Source organism: Dipodomys merriami, unplaced genomic scaffold (assembly GCF_024711535.1).
Source record: "Dipodomys merriami isolate MVZ:Mamm:240054 unplaced genomic scaffold, mDipMer1.0.p SCAF_17, whole genome shotgun sequence".
In the NCBI taxonomy this organism is placed as follows: domain Eukaryota; kingdom Metazoa; phylum Chordata; class Mammalia; order Rodentia; family Heteromyidae; genus Dipodomys; species Dipodomys merriami.
The window spans coordinates 11,210,589-11,225,577 of NW_027203048.1; the positions used below are offsets into that span (position 1 = coordinate 11,210,589).

At 42.7% G+C, this 14,989-nt stretch overlaps 2 protein-coding genes across 7 annotated transcripts in view; both read left to right on the top strand.

Annotated features, from left to right (window-relative positions):
* The window catches only part of Ppp1cb (protein phosphatase 1 catalytic subunit beta), a 28,859-nt gene extending 24,373 nt beyond the window's left edge, over window positions 1-4,486 (top strand). For all 4 annotated transcript variants that reach the window (XM_070025292.1, XM_070025293.1, XM_070025291.1 and 1 more), the window contains exon 9: window positions 2,659-4,486. In XM_070025292.1, coding sequence (XP_069881393.1) covers window positions 2,659-2,763 — 105 coding nt within the window. In that variant the 3' untranslated portion in view covers window positions 2,764-4,486. The remainder of the gene's footprint in view (window positions 1-2,658) is intronic.
* Window positions 4,487-13,441: 8,955 nt separating this feature from the next.
* The window catches only part of Spdya (speedy/RINGO cell cycle regulator family member A), a 31,941-nt gene continuing 30,393 nt past the window's right edge, over window positions 13,442-14,989 (top strand). For 2 of the 3 annotated variants that reach the window (XM_070025295.1, XM_070025298.1), the window contains exon 1: window positions 13,442-13,568. The gene's annotated coding sequence lies outside the window, so the exon portion shown is untranslated. Of the gene's footprint in view, window positions 13,611-14,989 lie in introns of all 3 variants that reach the window. The other variant, XM_070025296.1, reaches the window with a different exon arrangement.

Consider the following 14,989-nt stretch of genomic DNA (forward strand, 5'->3'; position numbering starts at 1 on the left):
AGTTAAAAAGTTAACAGCTTTTTGTCGGTTGTGGGACTTGGGGGTTGCCCCTGAGCTCTTCAGCTCAAAGCCAGTGCTCTATCACTTGAGCCACACTACTCTGTCATTATCAGAAATGGCCTTGATTTCAGCATGGAATTCACAAGACCAAGTCAGTTGGATGATTCTTTGTTTTCTTTCTTTTCTTTTTTTTGTTGGTCATGGGCCTTGAACTCTGGGCTTGGGTGCTATCCCTCAGCTCTTCAGCTCAAGGTGAGCACTCTACCGTTTAAACCACAGAGCCACTTCTGGTTTTTCTAGTGGTTTATTAGAGATAAGAGTCTCATGGACTTTCCTGCCTGGGCTGGCTTTGAACCGAGATCCTCAGATCTCAGGCTCATGAGTAGCTAGGATTACAGACGTGAGCCACTGGCACTTGGCTTGATTCTTTGTTTTCTTTTTGATTTCCCCCACTTTTTTTGTGGGGGGGACAGTTGTGGAGCTTGAACTCTGGGCCTGGGCGCTATTCCTGAGCTCTTCAGCTCAAGGCTAGCACTCTACCACTTGAGCCACAGCGCTACTTCCAGTTTTATTGTGTTTAATTGACGATAAGAGTCTCACCGACTTTTCCTGTCTGGACTGGTTTTGAACCGTGATCCTCAGATCTCAGCCTCCTAAGTAGATAGGATTACAGGTGTGAGCCATTGGTGCCCAGCTACAGCCTTTTTTGGTATATATAAAACATGAAGATTTTAGCAAACTTAATCATTTCTGATTTAATTGTTGAATAATTACTAAAGAATGCAGTGCATGTCTGGGAATGTGGCCTAGTGGAAGAGTACTTGTCTAGCATGCATGAAGCCCTGGGTTCAATTCCTCAGTACAACATAAACTGAAAAAGCTGGAAATGGCACTGTGGCTCAAGTAGTAGAGTGCTAGCCTTGAGCTGAAGAGCTGAGGGACAGCGCCCAGGCCCAGAGTTCAAGACTCATGTGCAACAAAAAATAAATATTTTCTGAGCCGGACGCTGGTGGCTCACGCCTGTAATCCTAGCTACTCAGGAGGCTGAGATCTAAGGATCGCTGTTCAAAGCCAGCCTGGGCAAGAGAGACAGTGAGAATCCTATCTCCAATAAACCACCAGAAAACCAGAAGTGGCACTGTAGCTCAAGTGGTAGAGCGCTCGCCTTGAGCTGAAGAGCTGAGGGACAGTGCCCAGGCCCAGAGTTCAAGCCCCACGACCGACCAAAAAAAATTTTTTTTTCTATAAAAATAACAAGTGTTGCTGAGTGCTGGTAAGTCCATGAGACTCTTATCTCCAATAAACTACCAAAAAACCAGAAGTGGTGCTGTGGCTCAAGTGGTAGACCACTAGCCTTGAGCTGAAGGGCCAAGGGACAACACCCAGGCCCAGAGTTCAAGCCCCACGACTGACCAAAAAAAAAGTAACAAATGTTTACAAGGATCATAAGCAATTCAGAACTTTATACATAAGTGGTAGGATTGTAAATTGGTGCAGTTGCCATGGAAAAATTCGGCAGTTCATCAAAAGGTGAAACATCATACCTAGAAATTTCATTCCTAGGTATATATACATGAGAAATGAAAACATGTTCATGCAGAATCTTGTACATTATGCAAGTAACTTTTAAGGAAATGACCCCAAATCCCTAACAACGATGGGTAAATAAAATGTGCCATATCCATACACTTGAAAATAAAATTTAGCAATAAAAAATGATGAAGTTGCATGCTATAGCACAGGGGAACTTTGAAAACAAAAGTGGAGAACATATGTGTCACATAAATGTTCATAATAACTAAGTCTTTAGAATCATAAAGTCGATTGGTGATTTCTTATGGTTATGAGGATAAGGAGAATAGGAATATGGAGTGACTGCTAATAGGAAAAAGGTTTATTTTAGTGGTTGACAGAAATATTTTAAAATTAGATTTTGGCAATAGGTATATAACCATAAATGTATATGCTAAAGATTTATACACTTATAGTGGGTAAACTTTATGGCCTCACGCCTGTAATCCTAGCTACTGAGGAGGCTGAGATCTGAGGATGACGGTTCAAAGCCAGCCCAGGCAGGAAAGTCTGTGAGACTCTTATCTCCAATAAGCCACTAGAAAACTGGAAGTGGTGCTGTAGCTCAAGCGGTGAAGTGCTCACCTTGAGTTGAAGAGCACAGGGACAGTGCCCAAGCCCAGAGTTCAAGCCCTACAACCGACAAAAAAAAAAAGATTCATTTATTCATAAAAAAATAAAGTCTGAGTAACTTGTGGCTTAAAGATTAATTACCCTCCCAAATCACTGTCAGAATTATTAATTCTTAGGACTTTTGCCTCTCAAACCAGTATTATTTTCCTCACCATAGGGATGCACTAATTTGAGAAAAATACAACTTAATTTAAAGGTTGTAATTGTTATTAAGATATTAATACAATGTTGTAAGTGTTTAAGTATTTGCACTTTGTGTATATACATACTCATACACTAAAGATTAAACTTCTGGATCTTGTATGTGCTAAGTAATCGAACTATACACACAGGCTTTACACATTCTTTTTAAATACAAGATGTTTGTAGAACTTTGTTTTTTCTACACTTTCATTGAACTTTTACAGTTTTCATTTATTGAAAGAATAACATTGTTAAATTATGTATTTTAAGATATTGAAACCATCTGAAAAGAAAGCTAAGTACCAGTATGGTGGACTGAATTCTGGACGCCCTGTCACTCCACCTCGAACAGCTAATCCACCGAAGAAAAGGTGAAGAAAGGAATTCTGTAAGGAAACCATCAGATTTGTTAAGGACATACTTCATAATATATAAGTGTGCACTGTAAAACCATCCAGCCATTTGACACCCTTTATGATGTCACACCTTTAACTTAAGGAGACGGGTAAAGGATCTTAAAATTTTTTTCTAATAGAAAGATGTGCTACACTGTATTGTAATAAGTATACTGTTATAATATTCAAAAAAGTTAAATCCAAATTTTCAAAATTATCCATTAAAGTTACATCTTCATGTATCACAATTTTTAAAGTTAAAAAGCATCCCAGTTAAACTAGATGTGATAGTGAAATCAGATGAAAGCATGATGATCCATCTGTGTAATGTGGTTTTAGTGTTGCTTGGTTGTTTGATTATTTTGGGCTTATTTTGTTTTGTTTGTTTTTGCTAGAATAATGGCACCTATTTTAATTTTTCCCTAAACGTTTTAAAAAGTGAAATATGGGAAGAGCTTTAAAGACATTCACCAGCTTTTCTTTTCCTTTGCTTATCTACTTATGTACCTGTTTGATATTACTAAAAAAAAGTATGCCTCATTACAGTAAGAAGAAATTTTTGAGATTGATAGTTTTTTAAAAAATGCAAACTGTCCAATCCAATTATTTTAATCAAGCAGTTACTGGGCAAACTTTACAGCTAATAGTGAATATTTTGCTTTTTACAAATTGCCACTGATTTGAATTTGTGCACTCTAATTTTAACTTATTGACACTCTATTGTGCAGTAGCATTTCATTTAACTTTAAGATAAGGCTCATATAGTATTACCCATCTAGTTGGTAATGTGATTATGTGGTACATTGGCTTTAGATTTTAATTCGCACGAAACACCTTTTGGCATGCTTAACTTTCTGATAACACCCTCACCTGTATTGGTTTTGATTTGGGGGGGGGTTTTGTTGTTGTTGTTTGTTTGATTTTTAGATCCACAAAACATGAGAATCCTTTTTTGACAAGCCTTGGAAAGATGACACTATTTCCTTTTCCTAGCCTCCATACAAAAAGGATGTATTTAAATGAATGCTGGTCAGTGGGACATTTTGTCAGCTAAGGGTATTGGGTGCTTCACTGTCTTAATATTGCCATGTGAATGTTGTGTACGATTGTAAGGCTGTGTCACTAAAGATTTTTATTGGTTTTTCATAATCAAAGGTATTGTATAGATATGCTTTGTAGTGAACTATAGTAGCAATAATTTCTGTACATGATCAAGAGTTTATTGCAGCATTTCTTTTCCTGTTCTGTTTTTGTTGTTGTTGTTGTTGTTGTTTCCTTAAGGGTTAGCATTAACAAATGGCAAGGACTAGGAAAATCAACAAAGATTTTAGAAGGAGACTTTACAGGATACCGATTTGTGATTCTGTGGATGTGACACTATCGGATGTGATTCTAAAATCTTTTATTGAGCATTGTCAAATTTGTAAGCTTCATATGGATGGACATAATATTTATAATGCCCTTCTAAATTTGCTACCATAGATGTGAAATTCTTGACCTAAATATTGTCTTTGAAAATGTTGAGAATTCTGTTTCTGTTACATTTTATGGTTGGCGCATTGTATTACTGCAAGAAATATTTGATTTTCACAGTGCAAAAGTTCTTTCAAATGCATATGTCTTTTTTTTCTAAATCCATTTGTTTTAAAGCACATTTTAAATGTAGTTTTCTCATTTAGTAAAAGTTGTCTAATTGATATGAAGCCTGTCTGACAGTTTTCTTTTTTTTTCTTCACAATGAGGATCTTAAACACATTTTGGAATAGTCTGAATTGGTTCTTTTCTGAAAGTGTTCATGGGCTACATATTTATTAAGTTAGATCACATACTTTTACCAAATTTGACTTTAGGTTTGTTTTTTGTTTTGTTGTTGTTGTTTGCATTATTGAGGTCTTGAACTCAGCTTGTACTTGCTAGTCAAAGCCCTCTTTCACTTAAGGTATATCTCCAGCCCTTTTTATTAAAGGTTGTTCTTCAGATCAGGTCTTGTTCTTTCCCTGGGGCCAGCCTGAGATTCTTTATGGCCTCCTATGTTGCTGGGATGGCAAGTATGCACTAATACATGGCTTGTTTTGTTCAGATGGAATCTCCCAAACTTCTCTGGCCTCAGACCACAGTCCTCCCGGTCTCCAACTCTCAAGTAGCTCCAATTGTAGGCATAAGCTACCACATTTTGTCTACATCTAATCTTTAGTAGAAATATTGAAGTAAGTCTAGAAAATAATCCTTGAGCAAGGAAAAGACAAGCTTTATTCTTGGTATTAGTTAATCCACATTAATTAAATCAAGAATATGAAAAATAGTAACTAAGCAAATATTGATCATTATTTAAAGAATAGAAATTTACCATGTTGAAAGGTAATTCAAGCACCTAGAACCAGTGTAATAGCTTCTATACATATAGAAATAACAGATTTGCTATTTATATATATATATATATATGTGTGTGTGTGTGTGTGTTTATTCTTTTTATTCTTTTTTTTTTGCCAGTCCTGGGGCTTGAACTCAGAGCCTGAACACTGTCCCTGAGCTTCTTTTCTCAAGGTTAGCACTCTACCACTTGAGCCACAGCGCCACTTCAAACTTTTTCTATTTAATATGGTATTGAGGAATTGAACCCAAGCACTCTACCACTAAGCTACATTCCCAGCCCTGCATATGTGTTCTTAGAGTATTGCTACTTGAAACAAAACTTCAATCATTGATGATGTGGTTCACACCAGTAATCCTAGCTATGTGAAAAGTAGAGCTCAGGAGGCTCAAAGGTTGAGGTCACTCTGGGTGTAGCAGTTTACAAGACCCTGTTTTATCCACTAAAAGCTAGGCAAAGTGTTCTTCCACTATCACCCTTGCTATTCAGGAAAATCAAAAGGAAGATTTCAATCCAGGCTGACCTGCACATTAAAAAAAACAGCTGAAACGGGCTGGGAAGGTGGCTCAGTGGTAGAGTGCTTGCCTTGCAAGCCTCAGCACCAAATAAGCGGCAAAAGCCAGAAGTGGTACTGTGGCTCAAGTGGTAGAGCGCTAGCCTTGAGCTGAAGAGCTGAGGGACAGTGCCCAAGCCCAGAGTTCAGATCTACGACCGACTCCCCCCCCCCAAAAAAAAAGCAAAAAAGAACAGGAACATGGCTTCAAATGGTAGAATACCTATCTAGCAAATGTAAGTCTCTGAATTCAAATCCCAATTACATAAAAATAAAATTTCATTTATTTGGAGGAAAATGCCCTGTAATGCCAGTGTCACTGATATACAGTACTTTTCCTTATGATTTTTTTTCAGTTTAACAATTTCCTACATAGAGGTGTTTTGTTTGTCTGTTTTGTCGGTTGTGGGGCCTGAACTCAGCCTGAGCGCTGTCCCTCAGCTCTTCAGCTCAAGGTTAGCACTTTACCACTTGAGCCACAGCGCCAATTCCAGCTTTTTCTGCTTTTGTGGTGCTGAGGAAACGAACCCAGGGCTTCATGCATGCAAGGTAAGCACTCTACCACTGAGCCACCTTCCCAGCCCTCCTGCATAGAGTTTAACCCAACTGTTGAAGACTATATTACAGTGTTATAATTATAATGGATCACATAAATTCAAAAGGAAAGTAATGGTCAGTTTTTTATTTTTATTTTTTGGTAACTCAGCATCCTTGTGCCGCAGTCTCTTCAGTGCTAGTTACAGGAGCAGTCTGCCTTGGTTCTTTTTTTTTTTTTTTTGGAGGGGGGTCCAGTCGTGGGGCCTGAACTCTGGGCCTGCGCGCTGTCCCTCAGTTCTTCAACTCAAAGCTAGCGCTCTAACTGTTGAACCACAGTGCCACTTCCGGCTTTTTTCTTTTTGCTTAAAGTGGTGCTGAGGAATCGAACCCAGGGCCTCTGGCATGCAAGGCAAGTGCTCTACCACTGAGCCACCTTCCCAGCCCCTGCCTTGGTTCTTTAGTCTAACAGGTCAGCTACAGTGAATTCTTTATACTTGAAGTTTGAAACTTTTTGACATTGTTTTTAATTTTGCATAGAACATCAGCAAAGAATTCATTTGTACATAGTGTTGAGACATCAGGTACTTCATCCTTTCATTGAAAAGCACTTAAAAGTTCCTGAAGTTACTTTTTTTTGGTGAAAGATGCTAACAACAACTGAGGCTCTAGCTTCAATCCCCAATACTGAAGGGAAAGAATTAAAGGGGAGGGGAAGATACAAAGATGGGTAAGGGAATTAGAAGAAAAAATACATCAGCAAGAATGTTAAAGCTTAACATAACAGTCACACTTTGTAGCCAACCTTTGTTCAACAAAATGGTGTTATGATTAGAATAACAAAACAGAGCCAGCCACCAGTGACTCACACTTGTAATCATAGCTACTCAAGAGGCTGAGATCTAAGGATTGCAGTTCAAAGCCATCCCAGGCAAGAAAGTTTGTGATTAACCAGCAAAAAGTCAGAAGTGGAGTTGAGGCTCAAGTGGTAAAGCCCCAGCCTTAACTGAAAAATGCTAAACAAGAACTTGAGCCTTGAGTTTAAGCCCCAGTACTGGCACACATTAAGGGTGAGGGTTATCCTAGCTACTCAGGAGGCTGAGATCTGAGGATTGTGGTTCAAAGCCAGCCCAGTCAGGAAAGTCCATGAGACTCTTATCTCCAATTAAACACCAGAAAACGAGTGGTGCTGTGGCACAGGGGGTAGAGCGTTCACCTTGAGCTGAAGAGCTGAGGGACAGCACCCAGGCCCAGAGTTCAAGCCCCACGACCAACCAAAATAAAAGGGGGGGGGGTGAATCGAAGAAAACAAAGGATCATCCAACTAACTTGGTGTTGTGAATTCCATGCCAAAATCAAGACCATTTCTGATAATGACAGAGTAGTGTCAATGGCCAAGGTTTTAGTCACTCACCCAAAATTGAGAGGTTTTTGCCTGAGGCTTCCCCTGTGCAGAGGTATAGTGTAGCGTACCTTAGTATACAAGTAAAAAAGCAGCTTTCAGTATATTTAGATACTCCCCAAGTTACAAAGTATTGACTTAAAAGTTTCCAGCTTGAGGGCTGGGAAGGTGGCTCAGTGGTAGAGCACTTGCCTTGCATGCATGAGACCCTGGGTTCGATTCCTCAGCACCACATAAGCAGAAAGAAAAAAGCCGGAAGTGGCGCTGTGGCTCAAGTGGTAGAGCGCTAGCCTTGATCTGAAGAGCTGAGGGACAGCGCCCAGGCCCAGAGCTCAGGCTCCATGACCGGACCCAAAAAAAAAATTTAAAAAAAAAAAAAAAAAGTTTCCAGCTTGACTACCTGAAGTCTTCTTTCTTTGTAAATACTGCCTCAGAGGTAGAGCTTTCTGAACTTGTAGTACTTTGGGGTACTGCCTAATCCATGAATTGTTTTTTTTTTTCTCAAATAAACACATCTAAATTAAGAGAAAAATTTTATTTGAAGTATAAATGTGTTCAGAAGAAACATGCCTTTCAAAAATACTTAAACTAGTCATATGCCAGTGGCACATTCCTGTGATCTTAGCTACTCAGGAGGCTGAAATCTAGAGAATCAAAGTTAAAAGCCAGCCAGGACAGAAAATTCTTTGAGACTCCATTTTCAAAATTAACTGCAAAAAGCCAGGCTGAGACTGGAGGTATGGCTAAGGTTAGAGCACTAGCTATAAGCAAGAAGTGAAAACTAGCCGGGCGCTGGTGGCTCACGCCTGTAATCCTAGCTACTCAGGAGGCTGAGATCTGAGGATCGCGGTTCAAAGCCAGCCCGGGCAGGAGAGACCGTGAGACTCCTATCTCCAATAAACCACCAGAAAACCGGAATTGGCGCTGTAGCTCAAGTGGTAGAGCGCTCGTCTTGAGCTGAAGAGCTGAGGAACAGCGCACAGGCCCAGAGTTCAAGGCCCAGGACCGACAAAAAAAAAAAAAAGAAGTGAAAACTATAAGGGCCTAAGTTCAAACCCCAGTATTACCAAAACAAGAAGGAAAAAATTATTTTTACTGGAAGTATGGCTCAAGTGGTAGATTGCCATCCATGATTGAAAAAAAGATCTGGAGACCTAAGTTGAAGCCCCAGTACTGGCACGCAAAAAAAAATCCGGTATAGCCCACATGGTAAAGCCAAACAAGCAAACTGATAAGTATGAGGCCCTCCCTGAGGGCCTGAGTTCAAACTTAAATTTTGATAACAGAAAAAAAGCGTATTTTTTTAACTGAGGTATTTCTCTTTTTTTTTCTTTTTTATTGTGAAAATACTGTACAGAGGGATTACAATTACATGGGCAGGTATTTCTCTTAAGAATTTGAAAAAACTGAAAAATATCTTAATTTTAAAATTGAGGTATGTTTCCTTGTCTCCATAGTAACCATAACTTTGGAACCAAAACAACTTTTGTTTTTTATATCATTATGTTAAAATGTTCAGAGTCAGGGTCACCAATTGCTCATACCTGTAATCCTAGCTACTCAGGAAGCTGAGCTCCAAGGACCATGCATGGTTCAAAACCAGCCCAGGTAGGAAAGTCCATGAGACCCATCTCCAATAAACTACTCGCAAAAAGCCAGAAGTGGCACTGTGGCTCAAGTGGTAGAACACTAGCCTTGAACACAGAGGCTCAGGGACAGCACCCAGACCCAGAGTTTAAGCCCCCAGGATGGGCTTGAAAAATATGTGTTCAGATAAGGAAGACAAGCTGAAATTGCTGTTGCTACCTGTCATCTATCTGTTGCTTATGAATCTATGCCTGAATCAAACCTGTACCTGAGAAGAAACATAAACCTCACTTTCCTCTACTCAACAGGCTGAGATCTGAGGATCGCAGTTCAAAGACAGTCCAGGGGCTGGGAAGGTGGCTCAGTGGTAGAGCGCTTGCCTTGCATGCCTGAGGCCCTGCATTGGATTCCTTAGCACCACATAAGAAAAAAGCCGGAAGTGGCACTGTGGCTCAAGTAGTAGAGCGCTAGCCTTGAGCTGAAGAGCTGAGGGACAGTGCCCAGGCCCAGATTCAGGCCCCCACAACCGGACCCCCCAAAAAAAAAAGTCCAGATAGGAAAAGTCCATGATACTCTTACCTCTAATAAAAACCACCAGAAAACCAGAAGTTGTGCTATGGCTCAAGTGGGGTAAAGCACTAGCCTTGAGCTGAAGACCGAAGGGACAGCACCCAGGCCCAGAGGTCAAGCCCTACAACTGACAAAAAAAAAAGTAACAGCATACCTTGTAAAATAGACACTTGACAAAAAAAAAAGTAACAGCATACCTTGTAAAATAGACACTAGGCAATACAGAGATCCCTCACCTGTCACAGGAGTTACTTTCCAGAGACCCCCTGCAACAGGTGAAACTCAGTGAAGTAGCAGCATTATAAAGTTGTACCTCATGAGAGGTGACTGTAAATTGGTTCCATAGAACTAGAGTTTTGTTATTTTTATAATCTTTTAATCTTTGTAATGTATCTTCAACAAAAATGAAACTATAACTTTTGGTCTCTTAAAATTGGATTTTGCCTATATAAGTGCCAGAATTGATAAATAAATCCTTTGACTAGGTAGGAAACTTTTTAAAAGTTAAACTTTCCAGGTCTGGTGGCACATGCTTAAAATCCAATGCAGATAAAGAAGAGTGGTGAATTTGAGGTCAACCTGTACTACATAGATGCAAGTCAAAGACTATTTTCTCCAACTGTCATCTCTACATTGGTTAACATACATTATAAGTTTCTAATTTCTTACTATAATTAACATTTCTCACTCATGGATGCATTAAATGGCTTGCAAAAATAATCATAAATCTTTGCTGATTTCCCTTGGGGATATTTGTCAGCTTCTATGATTATAAAAATCCTACTTCTAATATTGGTGTTTTGTTGTTTATAGGATGGTTATCCCAAATGAATGTGGGAATAAGGGTAAGAAGAGGCTTGTCAGGGAGAGAGGAGTAGAAGAAGTGTAGAAACAGGCTGCCTGAGGCTTCTCAATTCATCACTTTTCAAGTTCCACATGTAAAATCCTATAGCCTAAGATCTATTTCTGGAGACTGTCAATCAAATCAAGCCTGGTAAAATATGTGTTAATTTTTTTGCCTCAATTCAACTGATAGGCTGGAATTATTTCCCCAGAAACTGTCATCATGGCCAAACATCTGGAACTATCACAGATTATAACACCATTTTATCAAAACAAAGGCAAAAAGATACAGTAAAATGGGATAAAACTAGTCCATAGGAGTCTCTTATGTAATGAGTTTATTTATTTATTTATTTTTGGGGGGGGGTCCGGTCGTGGGGCCTGAACTCTGGGCCTGGGCGCTGTCCCTCAGCTCTTCAGCTCAAGGCTAGCACTCTACCACTTGAGCCACAACACCACTTCTGGCTTTTTTCTTTTTGCTTATGTGGTGCTGAGGAATCGAACCCAGGGCCTCGGGCATGCAAGGCAAGCGCTCTACCACTGAGCCACCTTCCCAGCCCTGGAATGTTTTGAACCTCTTCCTAGTATATCTCTTGAAAAAGAGCTTAAAACTTTAAATCAAGCTGCCCTTAACACACTCATTGTCACAGTTGCTGAAAAGGTTGCCATTTTATTGACACACTGACCCCCTTTACCATTAGTGGATTAACATAACTTTGTCACTCTAGCTTAGTTTCCGAGAAAATGTGAAATTTCTGATAGAACTCATTAACCTGCTCACTCATTAAAATGTAATAGGATAAAGCTGGAAGTGATGCTGTGGCTCAAGTGGTAGAGCACTACCAACTGTGCCCCCCTAACAAAGAATAAGCTACTTGATATACCTCAGAAAATGTGTGAAGTCCAGGATCTCAGCATATATTGTTTAAACTTTATAATTTAAGAAGCTTTAGAAACATAAGTCTCTCAAAATAATTGCCTCAAGGCTTGATAGCCCATCATCTCCTCCCCGCCCCCCCCCCCCCTTGTGAGGCCTGAACTCGGCCTGGGCACTATCCCTCAGCTTTTCAGCTCAAGGCTAGCACTCTACCACTTGAGCCACAGCACCACTTCTGGCTTTTTCTGTTTATGTGGTGCTGAGGAATCAAACCCAGGGCCTAATGCATGCAAGGCAAGCACTTTACCACTGAGCCACCTCCCCAGCCCCAATAGCCCATCATTTTTAACTGGGATCTGGTTAACAGTGTGATTAAATTCAACTTATCAAAGATAGAGGTTAAATCTCTATGTACTGCAAATCTTAGTTTTCAATGGGAGACTAATCTTTTAGCAATTAAATTCCCTAAAACTTTGGGCATCTTTACTGACAAACACAAATTACAACCCATTCTACTTTTTTTTTTGGGGGGGGGGGGTCTGTCGTGGGGCGTGAACTCTGGACCTGAGCTCTGTCCCTCAGCTCTTCAGCTCAAGGCTAGTGCTTGAGCTGAAGCGCCACTTCGGGCTTTTCTGCTTATGTGGTGCTGAATCAAACCCAGGGCCTCATGCATGCAAGGCAAGCACTCTACCACTGAACCACCTCCCCAAGCCTAATCCATTCTACTTTTAATACTGATTATTCCTTATTCATATCCATTAAGGTGTTGAGTGTCCCTTCAAGACTTCGTTATATTTGGTTTAAAACCTAGTCTAGTTGAGTCTCAGTGTATCTGACTCAAACACAAACTTGTTGGCAGCAATTTTTTCTTGTTCAAAGCTCATTAGCAGAGTACTTTTTTTCTTATTCACTGGTATATCTCCTTGAGTGTGAGCTTTCTGGCACACAGTAGACATGAAGCCTTGGGTTCCATTCCTCAGTACCACGTAAACAGAAAGAGCTGGAACTGGTGCTGTGGCCCAAGTGGTAGTGCTAGCCTTCAGCAAAAGAAGTTCAGGGACAGTGCCCAAAGACTGGGGGGAAAAATAGACTAGTAGAGTTTTAGACACAACTCAAGTAGTAGACCACCTGCCTGGCAAGTACAAAGCCTGGTAGCACCACCCCCACACACCCCCGTTAATTAGTAGTAGGTTATACATTAGGGGAAAAAGTGGAGAAAACAAGATCATTTTGCATTTAGCAAGCATTTATTATCAACTAACTCCCAGAAACCTGGGCCAAAACTGGAAGGGCGTAAAAAGGACTTGCTAAGCTGGGAGCCGCTGGCGCATGCGTGTAGTAGTCAGAGCTGCTCAGGAGGCTGAGATCTGAGGATCGCGATTCAAAGCCAGCTGGGCAGGAATCCTGGTCCGTGATCTCGGATTGGCCATTGAAAAGATGGCAGTGGCGCGGTGGCTCCGGTGGAAGAGCGCTAGCCTTGGGTGGAGAAGCCGAGACCAAGTCTGGGCTGCTAACAGGCGTTAACTCACGGGGTGCCACCCATTCACACCTTTTCGGTGCGTTCCTCCTCACACACGTGTGATAGTCCAGCGCGGTTCGCCAGACTACGCTGGACGGGAACGTAGGGACGCGGGCGCCTCCTCAGCGCCGCAGGCCCGCACCAACTGATCCGGAAGGAAGCTCCACGTCTCGGCCCACACACGCGGAGAACATCCGCCGGAAAGGTCCGGCGCGGGGTAGCCAGAGCGGTCCCGGGCGCTGTCGCGCGCGCCGGCCGCGGGATAACGGCAGAAAGCAGCCGGCGCTGGGCTCCGCGAGGACGAGGCAGCTGTGGGGGCGGGGCGCGGGCGTCCGTCACGCCCCCTCCGGCCGTTCTTGCATTCTGATTGGCTCTGGTGGCCGCGCGCTCCCGGACAGCGGGCGTCTAGCGGTCTGCGGAGTTGGCGCTGCAGCCGTCGTCGAGCGAGCGAGCTGCGCACCGCCGTGTGAAGCCGGGAACTGAGGCAGCCGCCGCTGCTGGGCCGCTCGCTCTTCTCGGGTCTCCGCAGGTACTTTCGCTCCGCACCCCCCGAGGTCGGTCGGACCCGCAGGCGAGTCTCCAGTTCCAGTGGTGCCCGGACTCGGCGTTGGGCTTCCTCTCGGGGCTGCCGCCGCCTCCCCGCCACCTGTGCGAGCCGCCCCTCCACCTGCGAATCCTGCAGGCGCCTTCGTGGCCTTGGCCGGGGGCCCAGAAGTGGGGTCTGAGGGGGGGCCGGGCGGCCTCTAGGACAGCGGAGGTCTGGGGAGGTCTTCTGAATGCTTTTTGCTCAAGGCTAGCAAGCTACCACTTGAGCCACAGCGCCACTTCTGGCTTTCTCTGTGTACGTGGTGCTGAGGACTCGAACCCAGGGCTTCAGGCATGCTAGGCAAGCGCTCCACCACTGAGCCACCTTCCCAGCCCCACCTCACATTTTAAAAAGAAAATTTAATTCAACATTGAAAGACGGATATGCCGAGTTAAAACTGATCGTGTATCACCTATAGATTCCGTTCTCTAGCGTAAGCACGTTTTTAAAATGCTAGCGTGCCGGGCACCGGCGGCGCACACCTGTACTCCTGGCTACTCCGGAGGCTGAGATCTGAGGACCGCTGTTCAAAGCCAGCCCGGGCAGGACCGTCCCTGAGACGTATCTCCAATTAACCACCTGAAAACCGGAAGTGGCGCTGTGGCTCAAGCGGCAGAGCGCTGGCTTTGAGCTGAAGAGCTGAGGGACAGCGCCCAGGCCCAGAGTTCAAGCCCTACAGTAACAGACCCAAAAAATTAGTGTTGCTCCCAACACAAATTTAACAGTGCCATATTCTTGACTTTTCTACCCCTTGAATGACACCATCTTCCTGTAAAAAAGAGGATTCAAGAACATGCTGCTGCCAGGTGCTAGTGATTGCACACCTGTCAGCCCAGCCACTGGTGAGACTCAGTGTAAAAGGAGACCTCATCTCAGTCACTAGCTGGATGTGCTGTGGTGCTTCCGCCATCTTAGCTAGGTGGAAAATGGGAATAGGTGGAGGCTGGTGGGCATACATTCCAGACACTTTTTGAAAATGACTAAAAAGAGCTCAAATGGTCAAGGGCAAGTGTGAGATCTTGAGTTCAAACTCCAGTACTGCCAAGAGAGACACAGACAGTAGCAGGAGTTACAGGTACATTTCCACACCCAATGCTAGAATTGTTTTCAATAAATGCTTGTTGAATAAGATAATTTTGTACCAAGGGATTTTCCAGTACAATTTAGGATTGTTTTGTGAGAGATTTTTTTTTTGGGGGGGGGTCCGGTCGTGGGGCCTGAACTCTGGGCCTGGGCGCTGTCCCTCAGCTCTTCAGCTCAAGGCTAGCACTCTACCACTTGAGCCACAGAGCCACTTCCGGCTTGTTTTTTTCTGCGTATGTGGTGCTGAGGAATCGAACCCAGGGCCTTAAGCATGCAAGGCG